A 21,104-nucleotide genomic window follows, 5' to 3' on the forward strand; every position below is an offset into this window, starting at 1 on the left:
TCTGATCTTTCATATTTGGCCAGCTCCTTTCTGAGAACATATTGTCCACATGTTCTGATGCTGTTTGAAGGCCCTCCGAGAGACAAGAGTTGATTGAAAGCTCTCCGTTCTACTGAAGTGGGTGGCCGGAGAGCTGCAACTGAACAGCTGCCATACACCCATTGAACTTTTGTCATTTATAAATTATTTTCCATGCCATCTGGAGCAAGAATGGTGCCATGGTCTAGAGAAACTCTTTGTGGGGTACATTCACATCCAGTGCTTACATAATTTGCTTATTACCACATTCAACTGAAGTCTTAAAATCTTTATTTGCTTGGAGGCTTAAGATGTGAATAAATGTGAGTTACTTCTTTAAATGTCATATTCAAGACACCACCTCCACCCCTACCAACATTTTCCCCTCCCTCTCTCCCTTCTAGTGACTACTTTCTGCCTGCTTTCAGCTCCAGTGGAAAATACATTAATCCTAGAGTCTCTGTGAGGTTTCCTGTTTGATGACATAATCAGAAAATCCTCCTCACATTGCCCTTGGGGTTGCTGTCTGGATGTTAGGTTGTCTTGGTAGGCGTAACTTAGCCATCAAAAAAAAAAAAAATTCAGAGGCCATAAACTTGGAGCCTGAAATGCATTAATATCATGTTAAGAGAAATAAAGCTGCAGGCATGTCTGCAGCACTGGTGGAGAATTTCATTAATCTACGGATTCTTGCTGGCATCGAATGCATTGGCGGGTGGCTCCTGTACATATGGCATGAGCTGGTGCAATGCCACTAGCAGGAGGTATTTGAACTGTTCCAGTGTAAGCTGTTAGACTAAATCTTGTGGGAAACTACCACAAACCTCGACTACTAGACTTTGGTGGTGTTTAAGTAACCCCCCCACCCTAACTCCCACCAAGGCTGTTTACCTAGTGAGTTTTGCCTTTAGTGGTTGATCACCGGAAGCGGAAGTTGGGACAAAGAAAACTACTGGGACAAGTCAGAAATAGAAGATGGGACACATTTTAAGATGAATAAAAGCAAAACGCCATCTGGCATGTAAAGTGGTTTATAAAAGTTCTGAAGCTTAAGATCTCGCAGGGCAAAAACCTCAGTGGCTGTGAATTAGTTGGGTAGGAGAAACAGTGATATGAAGGTTGAAACAAGTTTGATGCCAAAGGGCATGTACAGTTTTACAAGTTCAAAAGTTACTGGTGTAGGCAATTAAACATATGTTCTCCTACAGGTCTTTCCTTCGTTATTTGGAGAATTTCTCATGGTGTTTGTCGTGCTGGTAGGCTGCAATAACCTTCCATTTGGTTGACTTGGATGAGTGTCTCTAACTTTTGATCTTGCAAGTCTGAGCTTGACTGGCACTTGGTCAGGACTAGAATGAGGAACAAGCTCCTTAGCAGGACTTACATGTTCTTGATGCAAGCTGCCTCTGTGATTCCTCCTCTTGTTGTATCAGACTCTTAGATGTAGGGCAGGAACAGGAGAAATGATGCCCCCTGATGGAGTTCCGTTGGAAGGAGTGTTGAGGAAGGAGAGGGTTTTGCCCCAGCCCCAGTGAATTGAAAGCTTGGCAAGATGTTATTGTTCCTGCCTCCTTGTATTAGGGATGTTATTGGGTTTTCTATGTTCTAAGCAATAATATACTTTTCATATGTGCTACCCATGCTGTTGGGAGTCTAGAATGTATAACACTTGAATGAAAAAAATCATATTCATTTATGGATATTGTGAATATTTTTTAAGTTTATAAATCACTATTGATCTCTAAAACTTAGAACTCTGAATTTGTTTCCATGATTTTTTTTAAAGATTTATTTATTTATTAGCATGAGAGAGAGTGAGAAGGTAGAGTGGTGGAGAGGGACAGGGGGTCTTCAGTAGTCTCCGTGCTGAGTGTGGAGCCTGACATGGGGCTGACCCCATGACCCTGACATCATGACCTGAGCCAAAACCAAGAAAGGAATGTTTTACCAACTGAGCCACCCAGGCGCCCCATCCATGATTGTTTTGTATAATGGTATAGACACTACATGCCTACACTATGAGCATTTACTCTCAAAATATGTTTTTTAAACCAACCTATGCCTTGCAGTAGAATAATGGTACCCCGTGGGTAGGAAAGGATCTTAAATAATCACATCTGATGGATGAATCACTTTTTCTAGTGATAATTCTCTAGAGAGTCCACTACTTTCTAGAGTCTTTGGGTGCTTCATGTGTCTGTGCTGGTCGGAAATCTAAGTGTCCCTTTTTGTTGACTTTGCACTGTACCCAGTTTGCTATGCTGAAACCGTAATTCCCAGAATCCCTCTTTTGCACAGTGGTGCAACCCCCTTATGTGGTTCTTGGTTAGGGTTGGTCATGAGAGAAGTTTGTACAAGGTTTTGGAGGTAAAATGAAGGAACATCCAGTTTTCATGCTCTGAAGGTCTGTTGGAAGCCAGACACTGCAGCTCACTTACATTGTTGTTCGTCTCTGGCCTTCAGTGCTGGTGTGGGGATGCATTTGGGTCTCCCCTGCTCCACTTCGTGCATCCTTTCCTCCATTGGCTTTTCTGGGTCCTGGACAAAGTATGCAGCTCTGAGCTGAAGGTGCCACCTTTTCCTGCAGGTCCACCTTGTCTTTTTTTTTTTTTTTTTTTTTAAATTTTTATTTATTTATGATAGTCACAGAGAGAGAGAGAGAGAGAGAGAGAGAGAGAGAGGCAGAGACATAGGCAGAGGGAGAAGCAGGCTCCATGCACCAGGAGCCTGATGTGGGATTCGATCCCGGGTCTCCAGGATCACGCCCTGGGCCAAAGGCAGGCGCTAAACCGCTGCACCACCCAGGGATCCCCACCTTGTCTTTTATATTGGAGTTGGTGAGAGAGATGGGTACCAGCTTTTCCTTGTTTGCTCCTACTCATACTTCATATCCAGCACTCCTTGATTGCCTGCCTATGTGAGCTGTAGCATTTCCACATTGGAAAACCAACACAGCTGCTCTGATTGCTTAAGACTGAATTCCTTTAATTTCTTCTTTTATATCACCCATAGTGATGGGTCTCACTTCCCTCTGCTCAAACTCTAATATATTATTGAATTGTGTAATTCATTCTCTCCTGTGACACATAAAATAACATATGACGTATATTTTGAAGACATCCATTGGTCTTTTCTTCCTTTCAATAGTTGTGCTTTCTCTAGTTTAACACCCTATAATTCCTTCAAGTATTCTTCATATGATCTCATTTCCTGTTCTGTACCATCATGATAACTGTTTTCTAGTTATCCTCTATCCTTTTTATAATCTACCCAGAATGTTGAATGCTATTGTCTGGGTAGTTTGTGACCAGCAGAGAGAAGGGGGACCAAGATCATTTTTACTCTAGATAATCAGCTTGGCTGGATTAGCAAATTTACCAACTCAGACGTCTCATTGAGTTAAACGTTTAAAAATGCCCATGTGACAAAGTGTTACCCATAAGAACACACTGGGACTCTATTTTATGGCATTTCTCCGATGTTTCCTTTCACTGTTGCTTGTCAAGGCCTGTTAGGATCCTGCATCTGTGGTTGTTGCCTATCTCAGGTTTTGGTCAAAATGTGAAGTCAAAAGACTTGAGGTTAAATCCTGACTCTAGCTTTATTATTTGAAAATAGTAATTTTCTACAATGTCTCTGTTTCCTCATTTGTAAAATGGAAAACTAAGTGTTTTAACTTACTGAATAGTTGTACAAGAGTCATTGTGTCTATCAAGGTATTTTGGGGGAAAATAATGCACAATACCAATAATAGTTTTTATTTAGCTGTCTTAAAACATAAATATTCCTTCTTTGGCTTCATCTAGGTGATTTATTAAAAATGGTAAAGCCTATGTCAGTTGTGGTGTTATTTACAATAGCTAAAGTATGGAAGCAACCTACATGTCCATTGGTAGATGAAAATGTGAGGGTGCCTGGCTGGCTCAGTCAGTAGAGCATGTACTCTTGATCTCACAGTCATGAGTTCAAGCCTCACGTTGAGCCTCTTAAATAAAAACTAATGAAAGGAAATTTGGTATAGATACAGTGGAATATTACTCAACCATGAAAAGATTGAAATCTTGCTATTTGTGATGTGGAGGACCTCGAGGGTATTATGCTAAATGTATTAAGCTAGACAGAGAAAGATAAATATGATATGATTTCACTTATATGTTGATGCTAACAAAATAACAACAAAGATAGACACCTAAATATAGAGATAATAAACTGGTAGTTGCCAAGGGGAGAGGGATGGGAGGATGGGTGACATGGTGAAGGGGATGCAGAGGAACAAACTTCCAATTTTAAAAGAAGTCACAGGGAGGAAAAATACAGCATAGGGGATATAGTCTATCATACTGTATACAATACAGTGTATTATTGAGATCTCTCTCTTTCTTCTCTGTCTTTTTGACAGGGGGAACATTCATCTTCCTCATCTTCAGTCTTATGGCATCAATTTTGTTTCTCCATCAGTATTTATAAGAAGGGAAATATAAGAGCAATTAACTTCTGTTTGAGTCCACATTGCATACACATGGCCTTTTGGTGCCTCATCTCATTTTTGCCAATGTCCTACCTCCTCAGGAGCAGTGAGATGTGTTTATTATTATAAATTCAGAATAGTTAACATCCATGTAATTAGAAGACCTTTGGAAGATATTCCTAAATATTATAAATGCACTTTAAAAATCTAGAGTCACTTTCACTTCCTTTGTGAAAGCAAAATCAACAACATGAAAGCCATTGTATTAAGAATATTGTAATAACACAATTTTATTTTTGAAAAAAAAGTATTTTCCCCCCTAAGTTAAAAAAAAAAAAGAGCTCTAGAGAAAGCCCAATCAGTGGAATTTCTACTTTGCTTTGTTAATATGGATATGCAGAAATGAGAAAATTGGTTACTCTTAACATTTTGCTCTAAACAATAATACTAGTAAAACTGGCTATTTAGCACTTTTTGCTATGTATCATACATTTTATATGGTTTGCTCATTTATTACAATTATTCTGCAATGTATGGAGGTTTGCAAAGTTTGGGAAGGAGAAAACCAGGACCCAGACAACTTTACTAAAATACTTAATAAATGCCAAGCTGGAATTCGAATTTAGATCATCTGATTGCAGAGCCACAGGGTTTTCCATTACACCACGTTGTAACTTTAAATGACAGTTTCCATTTGACTTTAAAATTTTTTACGTATTTAATATGATGACCATGCTGAGCGACCTTTCTTTTGGGCTGTGTCAGTGGGAATTGTGTGAATAAAGCTGTTACATTAATAAGTTGAGTAATGGTTGAGTTGGACTGCTTTCATACGTTTTAGTATAAAGAAATTTACCAATGAAGAAAAAGCTGCCTTTATCAATTGCTAGTCATAAGTGGAGATTGTGCTTTATTTATTACAAATCAATTAATGGTCCTTTCCTCTAACACCCCATCAATCAATGCATACAAGTTTCCATTGATAAGGATACCTCACCGAAAGAAATCAATTCTCCTTTGTCATTTTGACAGGAGTCAGCTATAAAGGAGGATTAATCCAGAATGCAACAGGGAAATACCTGCAGGCTATGGCCAAAACCTAATTTGGTAAAATCAAAATTGTCATAAGAACATTTCACGATCAATGATAACAAAAGGCTTTATTCCTTGTTCCCATAGTAGGGATTAATTTGCTTCTCCAACTTAAGAGCTGAAAACTACTTTTGTTTGTTCATTTCAGTTCTCTCACCCCATTGCCAGATGCTGTAGAAGGGCTCAAGATAGTGTCTGCTCTGTTTCCCAAGGCTTGGTTTGGAATTTAAACCATTTTAATAGGGAACTGTATAAGAAAATCTCGTGTAATGCCTGAAAAATGTACAGTTGCAGATCTGCATGAGGCCGTTTGCTGGCTCTGCTACAAGATTTCTGTAAGAATGGTCCAAAAGAATCTTTGGAAAGGAGAATTTTCATTAACACAGGCTCAGCAGAGGAATGTTTGAACTAGTATGAGCATAGTCCAGCCACCAGCTCTGTGCACACAATATTACTAATTGCAGGCTGGAATGCAGCGACCCCAGAAGGTGCGTCTATGGAGTCTTCTTTTAAAAGGTGATTGCAAACATGTGAGCAGTTAGCATGCTCTACTTTGGCCCTAATCATGCTATTTCCATAGTATTTACGGAAATCATTTTTGGAGCAATTTAAAAATTGGACATTAGAAAGCCTCTCTACTTAGCTGTGTGACAAAAAGCATCCAGGAAACATTTATGCTGCTTTTAGTTCATGTTTATCTTCAAGCTGAAAAACTGTATAATGGAAGACCCTGCCTTCCAGAATGTTGCCTCGCTGTTTTGATTTATATAACTTAAATTATGTGGGTCAAATCCGTGACTGGGAACTCACATAAATAAGGTTTACTTCTGAATTGTGCTGTTTAAATAGCTTTGGGGGAACAATACTTTACTAAATAGTCTTTACTAAAGAAAGGCCATAAGCATTAGGTGTTTTCATTTTTAGAAATTTTGCAGTATTTTTTTTTAATAATGAGAAAAATATTTTTTTTTAATAATGAGAAAAAAAAATTTATTCATGAGAGAGAGAGAAAAAGAGACAGAGAGAGGCAGAGACAGAGGCAAAGGCAGAGGCAGGAGCAGAGGGAGAAGCAAGCTTTATTCAGGGAGTCTGATGTGGGACTCGATCTTGGAACTCCAGGATCACCCCCTGAGCCAAAGGCAGGTGCTCAACCACCGAGCCACCCAGGCATCCCAATTTTGCAGTATTTTAAAGTTAACATCCTTTTTTGGAAATCAAGTGGTTTTATAGCTTTGTTTCCCTTCTATTTGGAAATCTTTGAAGAAAAGGTTTACAGTTTTATTTTATATAACTTTGATATATGAATGTTGATATTGGACAATCATTTTCCGGATATTTCTTAAGAAAAAAAAAATCTCAAGTCCTAGTCCAGTTCACTTTGACCCAGGGTAAGTTTTAAGGAAGGTTGTTACTGATCTATTGATAACACCTAGAATGTGTCTCTTAGAAGCAGAGTGATTAGTATTTGGTTTAGAAGTTGTATGAATAATCAGTTTAGAAATTGTATAAAAAGTTTTAAAATTTTGTATAATTCTAAGATAGGATTATACTACTTTCAGTCTGTTAGTGATTTGGGTAAAAAAAAAATATTTTGGCAACTAAAAATAAATACTTTGTCCATTTTCCCCAAGTAGAAACCGAATTCTCACCTCATTAAATAAATTTTGTTGTTGGCTTGCTTCTGTTTACTTATGCAATCCTATAAGTGACTGATATTTTTAATTCATGTGGCCATAGTGAATGCAGCTCTGTCAAAATATGCTACTATTAACATTCTAAATGTGAAGTTGATGTGCTGAGCCATCAAACAGGCTTCTCTACTGTAACAGGGATTGAAATTATACCAAGTATGTTCTCTGACAACAGCAAAATTAAGGCAGATGTTAGTAACAGAAAGGCATCTAGAAAATTCCCCCACATTTGGAAATTGAACAGTTCACTTCTAAAAAACCCACAGGTCAAAGGGTGTATTTGGAAGTGTCAATAATGCATGCCTCGGGTATCAAAGACTGAGGGATGCAGCTATAGCACTACTCAGAGGTTAATTTATTGCTTTAAATGGTTCTGTTAAAAAAAAAAGTATAGATTTAGAAACATCAAATAAAGTTGGTAAAATTATCAAAAGTTGGAAAGCAAAAGCCATTGGAGGGGCTACCCCTGCCAGACAAAGGCTGTGACCTGGGAGGGACTCATACAAGGGCTTCCAGTGTCCTGTTTCTTGAACTGATGTGGCATTGGAATAGGGGTGTCAGTTATGGGGTTGTGTGTCCCCCCCCACCCCACCCCCTCCCCCCCTGCCAAATTCATCTGTCAATGTCTCGACCTCCAGTTCCTCAAAATGTAAGCTTGATTGGAGATGAGAGTCTTTATTTATTTTAAGTTTTAATTTATTTATTCGTGGGAGACACAGAGAGGCAGAGAGACAGGTAGAGGAGAAGCAGGCTCCCTGCAGGGAGCCCTATGTGGGACCCGATCCCAGGACCCTGGGATCACACCCTGAGCTGAAGGCAGATGCTCAACCACTGAGCCACCCAGGTGCCCAACCACATGTCAATTATAGATGACTTCTGTGCCAGGGCACACTAATGACCTTTTGGGGACAATAGTTTTAAATGTTTCAGCTTAGAAGAACAGTGTGTGTGGATACTGAAACAGCGACAGCACTATCCCTTGTAGTAATCCCACATACCTCAGTGTTGTGAGACCAAAGGTGGAAACAGAGGTAGGGCCCCTGTGTGGCACGTGACTGGCACGATCTGAGTTTGCACTAATGCCTGGCCCTGTGATCAATGATGATCATCTCGTTGCAGTTTGGTTTTCTTGAAAGACACTGGCTTCACAACGAATCTCATGTGGTAGATCTCTGGGAAAAAGGGAGGTGAGTTAAACTGATTGAGAATGTAGTTGTTTCTGCTGAGGTGAAGACGTGCTGGGCGGAGACTGTGCAAGTCCTCCTGGGGACGGATGTACTGCTCTTCCTCCGGCCTGGCCTGAACGCGTCCTGCCTTTGGGATTGCACAGCTACAGCAGATGATAGACACATTTCTTGTTTTAGGGCTACTACTTCCTTTGGGACCCATGTGTACTTTTCTAGAGAAAGGAAAAGGGGAGGGGGAGGAAGGAGCTGGTGCTTTTGAACTACTTAGACCTAAGCTTGTAGACCTGAGGTGGGGCACAGGCTGCGCTGTGTGTGTGCCTCTATGTGGGTTCTCATCATCAGGCACACACAGGTTGGCATTTGCTGTGGGAATGATATTAAGGATCAAAAGGCTATTGGTTGAGGGATGAAAAGAAGTGTGTGGAATGTGTGTGCACTAGGGAACGATGGGAATTCAATCAGTTTTTCCTAAAAACTGTCCCCCAAAAGAAATCCTTCCAGCTCCCCTCCTTCCTGTGCTTCCTCCTGCCCACTCTCTCTTTTTTTTTTTAAGACTTTTTATTTATTTGAGAGAGAGAGAGAGAGAATAAGAGAAAGAGAGAGATCACATGCAGGGGATAGGGGAGAGAGAGAGGCAGACTCTCTGCTGATCATGGAGTCTGATAACAAGGCTCATCCCAGGACCCCCAGGATCATGACCTGAGCTGAAGGCAGACACTCAACTGACTGAGCGACCCAGCCCTCCCCTGCTTTCTTTCCCCCTCCTCCCCTCCTTTTCTCTCTGCCCATCATGCTGGGATTCTAGAATTTAAAATATACTCTTTGGATTAAAGACGTAGTAGTCTCTTCCAAGAATTTATTTTTATATGATGAATATTCTTGGAAAGTAAGACTTGGCTCCTTGGGAGGGATCCACTCATCCTATTGTTTTGCCATATGGTAGCTGAACTGGGGGTCAGGAAGAAGGAGAGTATCTGGGGAACCTCGTCCGTTAAGTGGGTTGTGTAGACTTCTGTCCAGCGCACATACTCTGGGGGACTTCCTTCTCTTCCAGGGCACTACAACTTTGTGTTTTCATTTTGGTAACAATAATAAACTGGCATAAATAGGTGCTGAATCACTTGGATGGTAATGTTGTAACAAGATCGTCCCAGGGAACTTACACACCTGTGTTTACATTTGTGCCTGCTCTTCAGTCATTGTCGTTGTTTGGGCTAACCATTGATTTATAAATGATGAGTTTCCACCAAGTTTAGGCTAGGTGACATCCGTTTCCGATATAGGTTAATTGGAAAAGTGGCGGGAGAATTGAACCACTCTGCTAGCCAGAGTAGAGCAAGCCCTCTCGGCTTGGGAGCATCTTGGCTGTCGCCTCCCTGCTACTGTAGTTGGGCTGTGAGCTCAGGCCTCCTCTATCTAATTCAATTAATACTATTACACTGTGTTGGTTTCATAGCTTTTCTGGAATTTGTCTTATAAATTTATTTTGGCTTTAGAGTCGTGTACAAGCTTAAGGGCTTTATTCCTGGTGACGTTTGGATACATATTTTGAAAATTTAATAAAATAACTTGTGTCAAAACTTGGAGTATGAGTGAACTTTTGTGTATTACTCAGTGTTTAAGGAATGCTGGTCAGATGTAGAGCAGAGAAGGCTGGGCCGAGTAAGCCTCTGTAGTGAGGGATCCTTGGGGATGGGGAAAGGACAGGGTTACGCTAGATTGGATAGTTGGGGGATGAAGAGGATTTGGTAAGTCATTTTGCAGGTGTCCTGGAGGAATACAGGGGACACACACAATTTGACCTACAGCTGGCACTCTGGGTGAGTTTTAAGTAAGGAAGTGCTATCTCAGACCAATCTGACCTCTTCTGGAGTATTTAGAAACAAATGCATTTCTAAAGCGATTCATTATGAAAATTGAGGTCAGTGACCTCTGTAAAGAAAGGTGAAGTGGTGTCAGACCCATTCCATTTAGCTACCAGCAGGTCCACAGGCCATATATGGGGTCGTCTGCTTGCATAGTGAGCAAATGGAGCCAGTAGCCTTTAGACAGAAAGGCAGAGGGGCTAGAGAGAGCTGACTCCTGTTCCTCACCTCTTTGGTGGATCCTCATTGCTAAGGCTGAATTCCTGTGTTTATACTGCTAGATAAAACAATTTCTGTGTCCTTTTTAGTTCTTCATTAACTAATCCCACTTTTAGGTAGATTCAAAGATGAAATCAGCTTTATATCAAATTCTGGATAGGGATTCATGTCCTCAGGGTCCCCTATGGTTAATATATATTTTAGGGAGGAACTTCAGCTAGATGATCTTATGCTCACTTTTAAGAGAACTATAACCCTAATTCTAAATAAAAATACCAAGATCTTTTAAAAACAAACATTGCTTGGAAAGCTAACATGTTGTTTATTATCTCTAAGCAGTATTACTACATAGAAATAACCAGGACAGCAGATAGTATGGGATTTCTGGGCCTTTTTGCATGTTTATATACAAGGCACACAGGCATCTTGCAAAACTCAGGTAGTTTTATAATACTAAGAATGTGCTAATCAGACCAAAATAAAATTTCAGAATTTCGTTTTCTTAAATAATAGTTACCACTAGATTTCATTATAGAAGATATAAAATTGCTTTAGGTTCCATATATGAATAAACACATCTCATTGCATATGTCATTATAAATATAATGAGAACTTATGCTTCATATGTTATATGTATAATGAGAAAATTTTCAATGTATGCTATAATTCAAAATTATTTTCAGTTTGCATGTTAATCATTTAAATCCGTTTTGTTCCTTAGCCCTGTGGTGTGGAGAATATAGTAAGTGGAAATCAAGTCTTACCATCTTCTATGAAGGGGAGAGCATATCCTTACAGAATCAGCATTGGCTTGAACAAGCTGATTTGAAGCTGGATCTTAGCTGCTTACATTGTCATTTCACTTTGTATCAGCATTCAATACCAACAAGCGATTCTTCTCAAAGGAAAAGGGGAGAAATGAGACTTCTAGAAAGTGAATCACAATACTGAAAGCTTATATACAAAGGAAGTATGAGATTTAAAGATAAGAAAGAATATGATCTTGAGGTATAGTGAGTGATAGGAAAGGATTAAGACATAGAGGTGTGTGTGGGGGCACTTGGCTTCCTTAGTTGGTAGAGCATGAGATTCTTGATCTTGGGATTGTGAGTTCAAGCTTCATGCTGGGCCTAGAGTTGACTTAAAAAATATCGATGGCCCCTGGCTGGCTCAATCAGTAGAGGATTTGACTCTTGATCTCAGGGTTATAAATTTAATCCTCACATTGGGTATAGAGATTATTTAAAATTTTTTAAAAGAAAATACAGGAAATAGAGATGAGGAAAGATAGAATAAATAATGAATAACCAGAAATGTTATCAAGTAGGTTTGAATTTGAGCTCTTTCCTCAAATGATACCTTTTAAGACTTTGTTAAAATAATTTACATTTATTCATAATGGAAGAACTTGTGGATGTATTAAGTTTTTTAGGGTAATAAGATGAAAATGTGTACGTTTTTCACATAAAGCATCCGTTAATGTGTTAAATGAAAGAACCAAAACAAATTTTTTGGTAAGTTTTCCTTTCATCAAGGAAAGAGAAAAATGTTAGTATCGTTCATGTTCAAAGTTTTCTACATGATATTAAACCCATGTGAAGATACAAACATGGTAGATGTGTATCAATTAATGATAGTGCTGTGCAAACATACAGCTTTCACACAAAGGCCAAAGCAAAATTGTAATTTAAATTGCCTAATGGATTTCCCAGTGATGATGTTTGCCTAATGTTCTAATTTTACCTTCCCTGCAAGTATATGTAGGACTTAGGGATTGCTAATATTGATTACTAATAAATATCCATAGCAAGTCCTTTCTGTTGCATCTGCAATAAGTAATCCACACAACATGTCTAACATTAAGGGCAGCATGATGGAGGTTTATATATGCCCTAACTTAGTAATTGCAGTACTAGCCTTTAAGTTAAATTTTTTACTTAGATCATAGGGATGTAATAGTGTTAATATATATTGCATAGTGTGCACTACTCAATGTCGTAAGGGTGTCCTGGCATCACCGAATTGAAACTTAATAACAACATAATGGGGTAGATCATTACTTTATCCCCATTTGTTAGTTGAGGAAACTCAGTGAAAAGCAGAAGAAATTTGCCCCCAGTCAGATTATAGTAAGAAATGGACTCAAGATTTGCACCTGGATCACTTGCTCCAGGGTTTTAATTACTCCTCCTATGACTTCCTATGGAAGTTTGTATGCTCCTTAATGTAAGCCGCAGAACTGTGATTCTAATTTTGGAATTACATAATGAACTGCTTTTGCAATGATTCAGCTGGTCTATATATAATGGTATATTGATCTTTTTACCTGGTTAAGAAAATGTAACATTTGACTATTAGGCCAGTCATTTTCCTGAGTGGTTTTTCAGATGTCAGACTGGTAAATGCATATTATATTCCCTCCAGGTGTATTATCCAGTTACCTCGAAGTCCAGCATTCTTTGTGAATCCTCTGCACCTCAGATTTCACTGAGTTTCCTTGTTTGATTTGCTAAAATTGGATACTGCTACAAATGAACTTATTTTTTCCATAGAGATGGGAATAACTTATTGTTGCTATATGTTTAGCTAGGCTCTTATCACCTGAGGTCCCCTGAAAGGGAGAGGGCCACACGGATATCTTGGATAGGGAATCAAATAAGTCTTGTGTTTATACAACATAAATATATCTGGAGTTACAGATTTTGATATGCAGACTAAGGAGTAAGGAATGGACTTAAGGATCCCAGATGGCATGGAAATCCTAATGCTACTCACTGTTTTCAAAGTCTGAGTGTGGTCTGTGTATATTAAGTCATTCTTAAGGAATCCCTTTGAGATGTTGATTTGTAGACCTAAGTTGATAATATCTAAACCAAGCCAAAAGATTTTCTGGAGGATAAAAATATGCACAATTAAGTGTTTTGAGTCATTCGGGTGTCATTCTGTTAATTAATGCTCGAAACCTGTGTAGTATTGCAATATTACTTGAATGGCTGCTGGCATGGGTTTTCTAATCCATCAACATTTATGTATAGGGTATCCACTCTGTTGAAGCAAAATACTATATATTAGGCAATGAAGGAAAAACTAAGAGCTTTTAGAGCCTATTCTCAGCCAATCCTTGGGTGGTTGGGTGACCAGATATCTGTATAGCAAATATGTACATGAGTATCTGTATTATGAAATATAGGTATTAGGTAGTCCTGAGCAAGTGCTATTTTATTTGAATAACCTATTCAAGGAAAGGAACATTAGTTGGAAGAGACACAGGAGGGATTTGGGTGGGGTTTAAGTTGAATAAAATGATTGAAGGCAGAAATTTTACCGCTGAGAATGGTCTGAACGAAACAGTAGGGCAATTAACTGTTGGGGACATGGGGAAGAGATTAATTTGACTGGATGAGAGCCTTCTGTAAGGGAATCTGAGATGTTAGATATGCCTTGCTCATCAGAGCTGTGAATGTGTGTTGTTATGATTAAGGATAACTTGGGGGATGAATTCTTAAATTTAATGCTGAGGTCAGGAACCTAGAGCAACTTTTCAAAAGCTCAGTTCTTAATCCCCCATGAAGTATTTGTTGAAATGCATTCTATCATATAAGTGTAGACAACACTTTGCAAAGTTTATGTGGACTTCTCAGAGTCTTGAGTTTACTCATGTATACAGTGCATCCCCAGGAGGGAAAGACCATAGCATACTATGTGTCTCACACTTTAAGCACAGAATCTTTTCCTAGAGAACTCATGAGCAGCTATCCTGTGTGCTAGTTTCTGTTTTATGTGGTTTGGAAAAGATAGTCTTAGATTGTTCTATGTTGGGGTGAGGCATTAAGAAACACTTCTGAAGTGGGGAATAATAAGAAACTATGACCTGTTAAGCCAACCTGCTATTTTTAATTTTTGTAGGCATAGATCTAAGCAGCTAAGATTTTTATTTTATTTAGTTTTTTTTTTTAATTATTTATTTGGAGAGAAGGCATGAGAGCAGTGGGAGGGACAAGAGAAGGAGAGAGAGAATCTCAAGCAGACTCCTTGCTGAATATGGAGCCTGACACAGGGCTCTATCTCAGGACCGTTACATTAGGACCTGAACTGAAATCAAGAGCCAGATGTTTAACTGACTGAGCTACCCAAGTGTCCTTAAGATTTTTAAAGTACGTAGAAGTCCCAAGATTTCATGGAATCCCAGAGTCATTTATAGGAGCTGATTTCAAGGTATATTTTAAATGTAGTTTCTTTTTAAAGTACTGATTTTCTGGCTTCTGTTGTTCTCGTTGACAATGAGTTTAAAAGACTCCTTGTTGTTTGTATTTTTTCAACTACATTGGCATTACAGTGGATATTAAGAGCTGTTAGATCGTGTATGGTCAGAAAGAGAGAAACATGGCCACCCACATTTCCCGTTTTATCCCCCATACCAACCATAGTGTTCAAGGAAGGGCTCACTAGGACCTATGAATAAAGACATGATGGGGCTGTGGTGGTTTCCAGTCTCTCCTGTAACTCTTTTTTTTTTTTTTTTTTTTTAAGATTTTGTTTATTTATTCATGAGACAGAGAGAGAGAGAGGCAGAGACACAGGCAGAGGGAGAAGCAGGCTCCATGCAGGGAGCCCAACATGGGGCTCCATCTTGGGTCTCCAGGATCATGCCCTGGGCTGAAGATGGTGCTAAACGGCTGAGCCACCTGGGGTGTCCCTTTCCTGTAACTCTTGATAAAGCTTTTAATGCTATTTCTAGCACTTCACTTCTAAAACTCCATTTGGATTCGTCCTGGTAGGACCACGTGATCTAATACTTGTGTGCTATGTTATCAATTCTGGATTATCACAGGATCATGCAAGATTGGATCCCAAAATCATTTCTTCCTCTGCCCATATTTGAAATAGAACACATGGAAAATCGCATTTCATCAATAAAATCCTTAGTTGCTTTTTTCTCTGCCTTTCAATAACTATGGAGGAATTTTTTCCTTTTGGTTTTGAAGTAAACTATTTCATTGAAAATAAATGTCTTAGATAAAAGTAGCCAATTGAGAACATTTGATCCAGAGAAATGTGAGGCAAATTAAAATTGCAATTAATTGGATTGTTACTTGTGAAGGCCTTCAGTTAAAATCTATTCTTTACACATCTTTGTGTTTCTAATTTCAAAAAATGGTTTTCCTTTTATTTTTGGTGTCTTACTGCAGATGGAGGAGGAAATGAGATAGGAGAGCAGGGTAATGTTTTTGTTTGTAATATGACAACTTTCATTAAAAATTGATATTTCAACCTGTATGATCATGATCATGTACTCGATCTTGTGTAATTCTTTTAAACTGAGATTTAGATTTCAATTAGGGATGATAGAAGGAAGATTTAAGGAAGATTTATGAAGTGCAGAATAAATCCTGAAGTTATCTTAAAAGTAACATAGTATTTACTTCAAGCTCTACTTTAAAAAGTAGATAAGTGTGTCTTTTAGGAGAAATTGCTTTTTTTGGGAGTGGATGCTTACAACTTGTCTTTCAATATATCTCATTTCATTGTCTTTTGTCACCCTAAATGGTCAAAATTTTCTGCATCCATGTGGAATCCTTTTTATTTAAACTGTCTTCAGAAAGTGTATGTGTGTGGCTATTTTGGTTTGTTTGTATCTGGTACTCTTGGAGATTTTTGAAATAATCAAAAAACACTTAGGTCATAGACAATGTTTACTGTCTTTAAACAATAGTTTACTTTTTTTTTTTTTTTAAATAGAAGGTATGGTGTTGGAGCATGTATTTGAGAAACAGGATAGACAGCATGCAGATTGAGTGTAGGACACTGGAATCCTACTGCTTAGATTCAAATCCTGGCAGTCTACATGCTAGGGATGTAATTTTGGGTCAACCGCCTCACTTTCTCTGTGCCTTAGTTTCTCCTTATGTAAAATGGGGTTGGTGATAACAGTAGCTACTGCATAGAGTTTTGTGAGAATATTTGAGGGCTTAGAATAGTATTAGGTACATAATAAATATTAAATAAATTGGTCATTATTACTAAATAAATTAATAACAAATACTAGACATCTTTGTTTTTCTAATTTCAAAAAATGGTTTTCCTTTTATTTTTGGTGTCTTACTGCAGACAGAGGAGGGAATGAGACAGGAGAGCAGGGTGATGTTTTTGTTTGTAATATGATGATGAGGATCTCTTTAACAGGAAGATAGGATTTGATTATTACATGTGTTTATATGTACACAGAAACCGTATCATTGCCCTTCCAATTAACGACCAACGCCAGAAACGCTCAGTCACCGCAGTTGTAGAAATGACTCCAACTTTGTGTTCCTTACCAGAAGTTGAAAACAATCCATATTCAATTTACCTTCTTAGTTTCAGAAACCTTCGTTGGCCCTTTGACCCTGGAGCTTACAATGTTTACGGTCTTAAACCAAAAATCTATATGTGCGAGATTATTATGATTGTCCATGTCATGGGGGGGGGGCAGTTAGTAAGAATATGAGACTCTACATACCTTTTGGTGACATTGCTTTGATTTTTTTTTTTTGTCATGGCATTAGTGAGTAAAATCAAATTATTAGTTAGCCATAACTTATTTTCTTAGTGAAATTCCATCGAATGCTGTTGGCTGTCATTACTAACCATAAAATTGAGCTTGGTATTTTAGGATGACTATTGCTTGTTAGATGTTTGTCTTTGAAATATTTTGAGAAATATGTTCATGGTATAAACCCAGCCTCATCTCTGAAGTATTTCCAAGTTCTTTGGTTTGGGATTTTTCCTAATAGTTTGCCACTAAAATCAGAAGCTGTGATGTGTTTGAGAAATTCCAAAACCTTTCCATCTCATAGCCCCTGAATTCTTTCTGTAAATGGTTTCTCTAAGATTATAGCCCTTATTCAGCTTCCTGCCAGAGCAGTGACAGTGCACACATTTGCTCTTACCCCTGCCCCCCAGAAGAGATTTCATTCAAGTTATACCATCTGTACCTCCAATTTGGCGTCTCTATAGCAGAATCACTTTTCAATTTGTGTCCATTTTCTTTCTTCCCAGTGACTTATTAGCCATCTCCTTAATCTTCTTGGAGCTGAAGTGTAATCCTAAACAATTTTTATCTTTTCCCTTTCCCATTATTTTCTTCATCCACATGGTTACTGAAACCTTTTGGTTGCCATTAGTATTTTTTTTTCTCCCCAGCTGTCTTTCCTTCAACTCTTTCTTTGCTTCTTCCTTGATCAAGAACTCATGGCTTTATGCCTAGATCATGACCCCCTCCTAATTAGTCTCTATGAGACAGGTATGCGGTCTTGTCTTGGTGGTGGAACTTTCTGATTAAAGCCCATATTTTGTGTTTCATTTCTGGTCTAAAATTTCCAGTGGTTCTGTGTAAAGCCCATCATTGGCCCTTACCATCTTCTCTCTTGCAGGAAGGATTGATTTTCTGTGTGTAGTGTTCTAACTCCAATCATGTCAGCCTCATTCCTGCCTTCTTTTGTTCCAGTCCTTTGGTATCTCCTTCACCCACATTTCTGCTCCCTTGTCTTTGATCCATTCCTCCTGAGCTTCAGCTCACAACTTCCACCTTGTCTTTGCTTAAAGACTCATAACCTTCATTTTGCTTTGTCATTTCTTGCCTTATAAGGCTACTTCACTGTTACCTGTCCATTTTTATATTTACATTTTGCTTTCTATTTTTATACTTCTGTATTTTATATTTTCCATCTTACTGGCTTTTAACTTCCTAGGGGCAGGGATTATTAGGTTTATATTTCTCCTCCATATGATTGATAAAGTAGGCACCTAATAAACAAAAGCAGAGTGAATCCATGGTCAAATCTTGGAGGCATCACCATATGCATAGCTCTGCTAGGGTTCAGATGAGGTGTTAGGAAGCAGTGTTCATATAAATGCAATGCAAATGTAAGGTGATGTGATTAATTGTTGGGCATGTTTTGGACTTTTGCTGCTAATGTCCCTTTTTTTCTGGAATAGCACTTTCCCTAAACGTCCCTTGACCTTCAGAGTTCAATTGGAGACCATGAGATGTGTTTCTGTAATAGGTCTTAACAAATAAAGCCTATTTGCTCATGTCTGTTTATTTACATATATTTTATGATGTCCTTTTTGTTGTGGCAGTTGTTCCTTATGGATATTTGTCTTTCTTGTCCAAAAGCTCACTAAGGTAGAGGTGCTGTTTTACCATCCTCTCATTACTGCTGTGGTCCAAAGGTCCTTCCTCTACCTTTTAGCTGGTTCCAGGCTAGCATTCTGCCGCAGAGCACTGTACACTTGAGCATTTTGGTGGGGGGGAGCATAGCTTCTATAGCTCTAGGGCACAAATGCATCCTTTAAGCACCTGGTAAGCATACCTGTACTTTCGCAGATAAATCGGTGTGTGTCTCCTCTGTGCCCCCCCCCCCACCCAGCACACCGCCCTCCCTCCACCCTCATTTCTTTTCCCAGGTGGTCCATATTAGTGAATATACTGTGTTTTTTTTTTTTTTCCATAGGATTTGCATTTGTTCTTCCAGGAGTGTCTAACTGGATGTCCTCTGCAAATTCATCAAATGTGCCATCTTTTCCATCATGTGGTCATCCCTGGGATCATCATCGAACATCGTTCTCCACCACTCTGGTCCATGGATGGTTGTTCTCTTTTGTCCATTCCATCAAATGTCCTGAACACTGTCAGAAGAGGGAAAAGGCTAATGGTAAGAATTATTTTCTACTGTTCTTTGAAACACTTCTTTACTTTTAAGTGCTGCCAGCATGAGATTTCTCTTATGAGTGGGTGGTAGGAGAAGAGTTCACAAATGTTGATTTTGGATATTAACATTTTTGTGATCTTTTTTGGATTCCTTTCATAGTAATGCATCAGGAGGAAGAAGGTGAAAGAGCACATTACAGACAACTTTTGAACGTGCAAACGTTTTTAACATTCTGAGCTTCAGATGCCAGCATCTGTTGTCTTCTGGATGTCACCCCTGGCATGACCCACTAGTATTTAATTTTTTTAAAAGATTTTATTTATTCATTCATGAGAGACACACATAGAGAGGCAGAGACACAGGCAGAGTGAGAAGCAGGCTCCATGCAGGGAGCCTGACGTGGGCCTCGATCCTGGGACTCTGGGATCACACCGTGAGTCAAAGGTAGACGCTCAACCGCTGAGCCACCCAGGCATCCCAATCCGCTAATATTTTAGACTCAGTATAGCTAGAGGCACACTTATTCTCTCTGTTCTACTATAATCTTTTCCTGCCAGTCTGGTAATGAAAAATTAATGTCATCATTTATCTGCTACCCCCATGCTCCACTAATCACTCATTTGCTGTGCAAGTTACTTGCCTTCTCCTCTAAATATCTGCCAATCTGCCACCTTCGTCCAGTTATTTTATCTGGCCTCTATCATCTCCAGCTGTGGCTCGTTCAGTCCCCTGCTTGTAGGGTTGTATTGGTTACTGGAGATATCACACCTTGCCCCTACCCTCCTGAAATGGATCTCATTGAGTTTTACATCTTGACTAAAGGGCACATGGTAAGCTTTTTAGCATTTCATATCTCATTTCCCTGATTGTACCATATCTGGATCCACTGAAGTCTTTGATTAGATGGTTCTTGTCCTGATCTAGTTTCTGAGAGCATCTCGACTGAACCAGGGTGCATGTAAATGTTCTCCATCCCTCTCTTCCATATCCAGTGGGCACTTAAAACGAAGTGACTATCTGGGGCCAGGAAGTTGGGGGCTCCATGATTACCTCCAAGTTGCTGTATCTCTTATTGTTTCCTGTACTATGCAGACCCAGTTCTTTGTGTGTCACTGTTTGGTGGTATGGTTTGCAGGTCTTCCATCCACTTTGTATTGACCCAGTTGCGGCTTTTACGTGGGCCTCATTCCCTATTTTTTTGCTCAGTTACTTAGTATAATAATCTACTCTTCCTATGTGGCTTCAGCTTGGACTTCTATTTCTTTGTAGCTGAGGTGCCTTCATCTGAATCATTCTTACCAAGACTGGTAATCGTGATACCCAAAAGCCCTTGGCGAGTAATTCTTTGCTCCCTGTGTATTGTTTCTAATGGTCATCATAGCAAATTTCTGCAAATTTAGTGGCTTAATACAATAGAAATTTAGGTGTTCACAGGGCCACACTCCTGACAAGGGCTATGGGAGAATCTGTTCCTTGTCTTTAATAGCTTCTGGTGGCTTCTTTGGCCTGTGGTGGCTTCCCTCTGGGATCTCCATCCATGGCCACATTGTCTTCTCCCCCTACCTCCCTCGTAGGAGTGTCCTTATGAGTACATTTAGGGTTCAGCTGGATGATCCAGAATAATCTCCCCACCTTAAGATACTTAAGTGCATCTGCAAAGTCATTGCCAGAGAAGGGATCATGTACAGTTTCCAGGAATTAGGATCTGTTATGTTCAGAAGCCATTACTCAGACCACTATCCCATGTTTTACACACCTAACGTGGGACATTTCCTTCTCCTGGAAGCCCTGCTCCTGACTATTCCTGAGCCATGGTTAAGCTTGCCAGGCCCTTTGGCTTCTCTGGCCTCCTTATCCACCTCCCCTGCACC

General features: G+C 39.2%; 1 protein-coding gene across 9 annotated transcripts in view; it reads left to right on the forward strand.

Annotated features, from left to right (window-relative positions):
* The window catches only part of LOC118349920 (uncharacterized), a 586,341-nt gene that overhangs the window by 267,497 nt on the left and 297,740 nt on the right, over window positions 1-21,104 (forward strand). For all 9 annotated transcript variants that reach the window (XR_007408488.1, XR_007408490.1, XR_007408489.1 and 6 more), the window contains exon 7: window positions 19,036-19,236. Coding sequence is in view for 6 of the 9 variants with exons in the window: in XM_049106055.1 (XP_048962012.1) it covers window positions 19,036-19,236 (201 nt within the window). In the remaining 3 variants the exon portion in view is untranslated. The remainder of the gene's footprint in view (window positions 1-19,035; window positions 19,237-21,104) is intronic.

Source organism: Canis lupus, chromosome 35, assembly GCF_003254725.2.
Source record: "Canis lupus dingo isolate Sandy chromosome 35, ASM325472v2, whole genome shotgun sequence".
NCBI classification, from domain to species: domain Eukaryota; kingdom Metazoa; phylum Chordata; class Mammalia; order Carnivora; family Canidae; genus Canis; species Canis lupus.